General features: G+C 44.7%; 1 protein-coding gene across 1 annotated transcript; it reads left to right on the forward strand.

Moving 5' to 3' along the window:
* Positions 1–813: 813 nt before the first annotated feature.
* On the forward strand, positions 814–7,547 carry mchr2b (melanin concentrating hormone receptor 2b). The gene is made up of 2 exons (XM_027027334.3): positions 814–1,448; positions 4,774–7,547. The coding sequence occupies exons 1-2, from the start codon at positions 1,045–1,047 to the stop codon at positions 5,420–5,422; spliced, it is 1,053 nt and encodes a 350-aa protein (XP_026883135.1). The 5' UTR covers positions 814–1,044; the 3' UTR covers positions 5,423–7,547.
* Positions 7,548–8,926: the final 1,379 nt, after the last annotated feature.

Here is an 8,926-nt window from a genome sequence, read left to right on the forward strand (position 1 = left end):
TGCCTGAATCTATAAACACATCTCCTAGCCCTGTTAAAAAGGAACACATTTGTTTGGAGTGCTGGAACTAATACCCAAGGTGTCTTATTTAAAACGGTTGTAAGCATTTCAAGTAATAAACTTAAGTCTAATTCATGTGTGTAATTGCCTCTTATTAAAGTTAATAATTGCACAGAACCATTAGGAAGAGATGTATGTCCACTTGTTGCAAACCAACAGCCATATCTTTTCTCCTCTCCAAGAACTGAGTGTACTCCACACTTTCCCTCACATTGCAAATAGCAATATAAAAAAAATACCAATAAAAGGACGGTTGAAAGTAAATATTTAAAAATGGAGCAAATTGTACAAAAAAGTCATGCACTTGAAGCAATGTTTTAGGAACATGCTTTCGGGGTTTGAGGAGGACAGATGTTACCCTATGTTTGTTAGATAGTGTTTAAATCTTTTCCCGAGGGAATCACATCCACGAATCTTGATTCGCCTATGGGTTTATCTTACAATCTACCGAAACAATCACAAATTATAGAGTTTCATTAAACAGGTTTCCGATAACAAAAGATTTTCGATAAAGACAAATTAATTGTAATTTTAATTAGGTTAAGTATGTAAAACGTGGCAAAATGCAGCATTATTCTGTTCGATAGTTATCGGCAGGCTGTCGTTTTCGATAGGCTATGTGATAAAACGCCCTGGGGTCCCTGAAGCGCGGAGTCCCGCGGCGCAGGAAAACGCAGTACTGTAGTCTACTGTTGAGCACATATAAATCAAACGTGTCTTGACTTCTGGTTTCAAGTTTTGTTTGGCGGCACCTTCGGAAGAGAAGCAACGTAAACACCCAACGGGGCACATTAACTATTCCAAAGGGCAAACAAAGTAGCCTATACCAAAGCTTCCAAACTTTTCCCATCCCTTAATATGGTGCGGTAGGGCTGCGTTTTATTTTGTTTATTTGTTTGTGTGTTTGCTTTTCGGGCTTTTCAAAGGGTTTTTATAGACCCGTTCAGAAGTATTTATTCGTTCAGGTTGTATTAAACTTTGGAGATGAACAGCTCAGGAATTATTTGCAGTTACGAGGAACTTTCAAATTCTACAAACTCTTCGTGCGTGAACAGAACCACGTCCACCTACAACAGCATCGAGATCGCGTCGTTTATGCATATTTTCCCCGCCGTCTACGGCGTCCTGTGTTTAGTCGGTGTTGTCGCCAATAGTTTAGTCATTTACGCGGTTGCGACATGCAAGAAAAAGACGGTCTCCGATATTTATGTACTGAATCTGGCCATCGCCGACTTGTTGTTCTTGCTGGTGATGCCCTTCAATATCCACCAGCTCGTCCGAGACAGACAGTGGGTCTTCGGGAACTTCATGTGCAAAGCGGTCGTTGTCGTGGACGTCAGCAACCAGTTCACGACAGTCGGAATAGTAACTGTACTATGCATTGACAGGTAAGTGTCACTTTTGACATCATGCGCTGATATTCAACACAGTCTAGAGCGCTGCTCTTCCTGGGTGATTTTAAGAGACAAAAAACTCTACTTTTTTTTACGTGATATTGCCATATGGAATACCCATATATATATTTGTCAGTGAAAAAATGTTAATGAGAAAATAAGGAGAATATACAGTTAATGTACTATAAAACATGCTTTGTTATTTTTGTATTAATTAGGCTTAATGGCAAGACATTAAAAAAGTGTTTGCAATAAGTCAACCACCCCATCAACCGACTAATCAATTGTTTTATCAATCTTTATTATCTCTATGAGGAAAATTAGTTTTGTAGCAAATAGTCCCTCAAAGATGGAAATGAAAAAACCACACAAATACCCCTCAACTCCCCCTCCTTGGGTATGACAATTGTCATAATTTAAGCCATAATGAGCAAAACGGTCTGGAGACAGTTGAGGTTTAGCCTGATAATACCATCTGGCTGAAAGAACCACCAAACCATCTCTGGGAATCCTGCTATGACAATAGTGAATGTCTGGGGCGAATTGGTCTTCACACCCGCGCATGCCACAGGGCCAGATATGTGTCACTCCTCCCATCTCAATCTTCACGAGGCTAAATGTCTGTGTGTGGCGTGCACATCTGTAAGTGTCCGGTGGTTGTATAAAGCAGCAAAGCAAAAGGTCTAATCAGATACAGCAGCAGTTCCATACAACACTGACGTCAGTGGTGTTATGGTCTGAAATATGTAAGAGCTTTCGCTTTTCTACAAAACAGAAGTGCTTAGAAGAAGGTACTTATTGTAAACATTTATAAAGTGTCCTCCAAGAGCTAGAACCCGTGACAACCTCCACCTCTGGCAAAGACGGGACTCTCTACCGCATTCCATCTCTTTAGGTGTTACGGGCCAGGCAAAAATCAGATGCTTATGGATAAGAAAACAGGGATTTACTGTAGTAACAGGTAGTGGAAACGGTCACAAAAAAAGGAGTAACTCGAAAGTAGGGAAAACAGTCCGTGTCAAAAAACCATAAAGAACATCCAATAATCCAGGCATCAGAATCCAAAAGGGGCAGGCAAAAATCAGAAAGGGGAAACATTAAGTCAAGGTTCACTACACAGAAAAACAATCCAGAAGAACGTTCGGTATGCATAGAACTCTTGAGGCAATACTTCGCAGTGTCCTAATGTTCGAGACAGGCTTAAATAATCAAGTACACAGGTGAGTTCAATATTCTGGTAATGACAATCTGAGGTGAAGTTCATGATTGGTGGAGTCCTGGGTTGGGTGACGAACAGTCTGCTGGGTGTTGTAGTGTGATGAGGAATCAGGTGATATGACATTAGGGTTTTTTTTAATGTGTGATGTTCAAGTGTAAGAAGGGCCCCTTTAAAAAGATTTTCCCCTTTGTAAAATAAAAAAACAACCTCAAAACAGACAGCAAACATGCAGTTAGCCTACGGATAAAAACAACACTGCTGACCCTCACACACTGGGATGCGTTTGGGAGCGATGGTGGAGTCTAACTGAGACAAAGGGTCCTCTGTGGCTGCATGGCTACGTAGGAGAAGTGAATGCCTTATGGAACTCTCCAGAGCCCCAAATGATGCATCAGATGGAAGTGGTATCTCCTATTCCAGAGAACCATAAACTAACTACCAATAACAACAACAACAACAATAATAATAATGATACAACAACAACAACTACTACTACTACTACTACTACAACTACTACTACTACTACTAATAATAATAATACTTTAATAATACAATATTGCACTTAATGTAGCATTTAGTAAATAAAAACATAATGCAATACTTGAACTACTTGTACTTGATGTGTATTGCTCCCCATCTCTCTGTAGACCTAAGTGTACTACCATGACAATTAGTGCCACAGAAACAGTGAAGCACTTCTGCAAGCCACCATGGACTACGGCATCCACTAAGTGCTGTTTACCTGATATAAATGTTTTATCAAGGGTAGTATGACATTTGCAGTATATCGCAAGAACAGCAGGTTTGTAGTTGCTCAGTTATAACCCTCAGCAGATTGTTCTAAATCTTGATGCTTAAAATAATCTCCCGTGTGCGTTATTGTCCCTGATAGGAGCCAGACAGACAGAGACAAGCACACAGACCCAAGAACACATGTATGCTGATGAGACTCTAATCAGAAAGACAAATTGAAGGCTGCATTCTTTGCCTAACTGAGTGAATACTGCTATCAAAAGACCAAGCACTCACACGAGCCATTTAAGATGTGATGTCCATATTGGGAAGTCAGTGTGTAGTGCATAGTGGAGTAGACCGTAGTGGCACTGTTAACATCTCCAGAGCAGAACTAGTATATGCTGTTGAATTGTGCTTGTACAGGACCGAGCTCCAAGGCCTGTGCTGTGGGGTCTGATGTGATGATGAGAGTGAGATTGTCATACAGTAGCCTCTCAAAACATCCTTTCCTGTGTCCACATGAGCAGGGCATTTACATTTCCTGGATTTAGCTGATGCTTTATCCGAAGTGACTTACAATTATGACACAACTTGAGCAACTGAGAGTTAAGGGCCTTTCTCTTGATTACAAGTCAAGTACCTTAACCACTGAGCTACCCCTGCCCCAGAACCCCTGATTAACCTGGAGCGGTAACGAAGAGGTTCTGCGCACTCTGCTGGCCAGCGTGAGAGCAGGGAAGGGGGCACAGACCACCCAAACCCTCCACACTGCTTTAACATTCCAAAGTAATTCCAAAGTAATTCCCCAGACCTCAGTTCCCTCTGCTCCGAACATGAACGCAGAGGTGCCTGCTTACTGCTGGTCTTGTGCCTGTAATGAGCTGTATACAGTTCATCAGTTACCGGACTGTATGAGCCTGCGGTAGGAGGCAGAGTGAGTAATTTAGCAGTGCTCCATGTAGTGATTAGCCTTAGCAGCGGTTACAGATTGGTGTAGCTACATTTGGAAGTCTATGAGATGAGTCATTATTGTTGTGTGACATTTGTAATAACTGTTGTAATGGTGTAATGACCTGTGAGAAGAGCAAACATATTGCCGGGATGTTTATGTTCGCTGTTCTTTTCAAGAGAACCCAAAAAAGGAATAAAGGTTCCAGGAGGGCATGATACAGCAAAATAATGTTCTTCATTTATTCCATTACTTGCTCTAGTCAGTTTTAACCTCTTCACATGTGATTAGCAGTGCCTGGAGATTAAATATTCTTAATGCAGCTAAAACGGATCCAGAGAACACCATAGCGAGAAGCTGCAGATACAGTATGAATTTACACTGTGCACTCTGTGTGTCCTCTGGCTCTTTCCAAGGTACGTCGCCATTGTCCACGCCACCTCAGAGAGCCGCACCATCCAGCGGACCATCGTCATCAACCTTCTGGTGTGGGTGGGCAGTTTCCTCCTCACTATCCCCGTCATGATGTACGCCAGGGTGGTCTCAAAGACACAGATGAACATCTGCATGATGTTCCTGGATGGCCCACAGGACATGTACTGGTACACGCTGTACCAGTCCGTGCTGGGCTTCATCATGCCCCTCCTCATCATCAGCACCTTCTACTCCATGACGCTGTACCACGTGTTCCGCTCCATCCGCCGCGTCCGCCGCAAGCAGTCGGTGTGGGCGCGGCGCGCCACCAAGATGGTGCTGATGGTCATCACCCTGTTCCTGGTGTGCTGGTCGCCATACCACGTCATCCAGGTGGTGAACCTGGGCATCCGCCACCCCACCAACCTCTTCATCTATGCCTACAACGTCAGCATCTGCCTGAGTTACTCGCACAGCTGCATCAACCCGCTCATGCTGCTGGTGTTTGCGCAGAGCTACCGTGAGCGGCTGTGCCACCGCCGCTACGGCACGCCGCGCGGCTCGCACACCACCTCCTCCAGGACCACGGTGAAGACGGAGGGGGGCTCCGCCATCACCCCCGAAACCAGCCCCCGCTGTCGGGTCATCTAGCGGACTGCCCACACCCCTGTCCCGGCCCCCACTCTGCCCCGCACTTGCTCTGGCACGCCCACACCTACTCTGCCTCCAGGAAGCAGGAGAGAAGTGTACTGTGACAATTTGTGCAGAGTGGGGAAAAAAAATGGCTACGGACAGACGAGGGTCGACGGAGGAGACGCGATGTAGGACTGAGTCACAGTGGGGGGGAGAACATCTGAGGTGTGTCACGCACTTGTGTGCTGACCAGCTGGACAGGATATTAATCAACTGACGACAATTGCTCGTCTGTGTAATGTGTGGGGGGGGGGGAGTGGGATAGTGGACAGCACAGTATGTTCCTGTTCTGTTTGTGGTTCTTAAATTGAGGTTGAAACTCTGTAGACATACACACAGGAGCCAGAGCAAACGCAGCCACTCTGCAGCTGATCCAGAGAAGGCCCAATGCCTAATCGCGTTTAACGTGTCCTGCTGAAAACACTGATTGCCTTTTCCCTCTTTACATCTCATGCCTCACTTTAAGTAGCTGGATCTTAAGCCATGCGGTTGCTATAGAGATTGTTCCCTTGCACTGTGTATGTTGTATGTGTGTGTTGTGTGTGTGTGTGTGCACTGCAAAGCTGCAGTGTCTAAACCACCACTACCCGAGAGTGGCAAGTAGCTCACGGCATTCCAAAGAACAGCCTGTGAAGGATTTTGGAAAACAGTATAATGTAGTTACACATTGTTTGGGTTATTCTTCATGGTTTTAAAGGAAGCCAAGAGCCATTATGCATTAATTCAAGTAGATGAAAGTAAGGGGATCCTAAAATCCCTGAGATGTGTGTGGATGTGTGTGTGTGAGTATGTGTGAGTGTGTGAGAGATTGCATATTTGTATATGTCTTTGAGTGTTTATGCAAGTGTGTGTGTGTGTGTGTGTGTGTGTGTGTGTGTGTGAGTGAGAGAGTGAGTGAAAATGTGCACGGGTGTGTGCATGTAGGCGTTGCATGTAGGTGTTAAACGTAGCTATGCATTGTGCACCATACTATGGCAAGAATTACCAAAGGCTGTTACCAAAGCATATATAATACCCCTCAAAAGACTTAGATGCTGTATCAAATACTGTGATGTTGTTGTGGTCTTTCAGGGCTTGATATTTCTGGGAGCTGATAAGCCCCACCCCCAACTCATTTATGCACCGTGAATCTCTCTGTTCTCCTATCTTCCCTGTAGCCAGTGCAATGCAGCCGTCCCTAGCGTTACACTTCAGCCAGTGCAGAGCAGCCGTCCCTAGTGTTACACTTCAGCCAGTGCAGAGCAGCCGTCCCTAGCGTTACACTTCAGCCAGTGCAGAGCAGCCGTCCCTAGCATTACACTTCAGCCAGTGCAATGCAGCCGTCCCTAGCGTTACACTTCAGCCAGTGCAGAGCAGCCTTTCCTAACGTTACGCTTCAGCCAGTGCAGAGCAGTCGTCCCTAGCGTTACACTTCGGCCAGTGCAGAGCAGTTGTCCCTAGCGTTACACTTCAGCCAGTGCAGAGCAATCGTCCCTAGTGTTACATTTCAGCCACGTGTGATTGGTCACATTTCCAAACTCTCAGTCGGCACACTTGTGAAAGGCAGTGAACATCTTTTTCAAACAGATTAACCATGGGACAAACAGATAAAGGCTAAACCTAAAAGCCAAATAATATCCTGTTCGTAACCAATCATAAAACTTATATGTATTGTGAAACAAGTTAGAGAAATGTATACAAACTGTGTTCTTTATGTTGTATATAAAAAGTGCTGTTTGTAATCCCATAAAAAAACACGAACACACACACAATGAAGCCTCTTTCACTTTCAGATAACTTTTGTTTGTTTGTTTGACACAAGCGTGCATTTCACAGTAACTTATAATAGAATTATTGTGCACATTCTGAGCAATGGCAAGGTTTGTAATGTAGTCTTCATCAGCCTGCAGCAGCACACACTGAAATAAATACAGGTTTTGATGTACCACTATTAGAGCCAAATAAAGATGTTTCTGGTGTGGCATACACTGGCTTTATTAAGTCTCAGGCCTCCTACATCACTGTGGCAACGTTAAAGCCATTGTCTGATCCATTGTGTATTCCCACACAGAGACTTTATTCAGTTAGGAACTGATAAAAGAGAGAACCATAAATGGTTTGAAAATCATAAGACAGATGGAAACAGATAGTGGGATGCTTTGGTAATACTCCCTTCAAGCCTTTTTTTCTGAAGTCAATAACTCAATTTAGCACTAAAATAAAAAAATTCTGCCCCATACTATATCAGGAAAAGAGTGCATATGTCATTGTTTCATAACCAATTTCCTCCCATCGGTTTAGGTTGGGGAGCTATAATGTATTTTTATAGGAGAGCAGGAAAAGATTTGTTGAGACAGTTCCGCGGTGAACAAATACAAGCATACAATGCGCACGCGCACGCACACACACGCACACACACACACACTCGCATGCACGCACGCACGCACACACACACACACACACTCACACGCACACACACTCACACGCACTCACACACACACACACACACACACACACACACACACTCCTGTGGTACTACACATAACACAGTGCTGATTCCTAACAGCCCTTTTGTTTACATGCGCTGACGAGAGCCTGAAAGACTTCCGATCAGCCAGCAGATCCGCAGACTGCTCTTTTGGAATGCAGCAGCCCCTGTGCGGGCTCTTGGACACCTCCCCATCAAGCCCTGTGTGGGAACCAATAGATAAAAGGCAGGGCAGGCTCGAACGTCACATGTCCTCCAAGTATCTGCCGGGTGACCGCGTCGACACAGCACAGCACGGTGTGAGGGCCCCGTGGGAAGGAAAAGCTGGAAGGTGAAAGACAGTGGTGCACGACGGCCTTCGGAGTTCAGAGGCATAGTGGTGCTGACACAATGTCACACACACGATCAGAAATCGTTCCATTAAAATGTCTACCAAGTTCTAGCTTATCGACACCATTGGAAAAGAAGCAATGTCCTCTTTCTGAAATTTTATGTCCTTCAGGGCTTGATCTTTCAGACATGAAGATGGAATTTTTAAAACATAATGAAGCAAATCGACCAGCACAGGAAGCGGTGGCTTTTCTTTAACGCGCCTGAGGATGGGCGGATCAATCAGGCGTTCAGGTGTGAGACGCTAACCTGACAGGAAGCAGTCAGGCTTAGAGTATGGATCATTAGCTAGCTGAGCTTGAGGCCACAGGGGGGTCACAGCAGCTCATGCTCTTCCCACTAGCAAAATGCTACAGCTCAATATACCATCAATAATGTCAGATTACCATCCCGTTATTGCACAGTGTGTAAAGCAAACAAACGCACTGAAATGTAAACTCTTCCTGATTTAAAGGTTCCTGACTTAGGTCTTGGGATAAAGGCACATTATTATACTGTGTCTACAGTGAAGGTGTGCAGCCCAGTACAGTTTAAAGTTTTCCTGCCTAAACACTCCTGATCCTGACCCGGAGATCCTTGTTACTGAGTCGCTGAGCTCGATCAGA

This window comes from Electrophorus electricus, chromosome 4 (assembly GCF_041902795.1).
Source record: "Electrophorus electricus isolate QZ-2024a chromosome 4, ASM4190279v1, whole genome shotgun sequence".
Lineage (NCBI taxonomy): Eukaryota > Metazoa > Chordata > Actinopteri > Gymnotiformes > Gymnotidae > Electrophorus > Electrophorus electricus.

What these genes read in the sequence shown, in the direction of transcription:
- mchr2b (XM_027027334.3), top strand. Translation starts at nt 1,045, where the DNA reads ATGAACAGCTCAGGAATTATTTGCAGTTACGAGGAACTTTCAAATTCT. An exon ending in ACTGTACTATGCATTGACAG is followed by an intron (nt 1,449 to 4,773) that starts GTAAGTGTCACT and finishes GCTCTTTCCAAG; the next exon opens with GTACGTCGCCATTGTCCACG.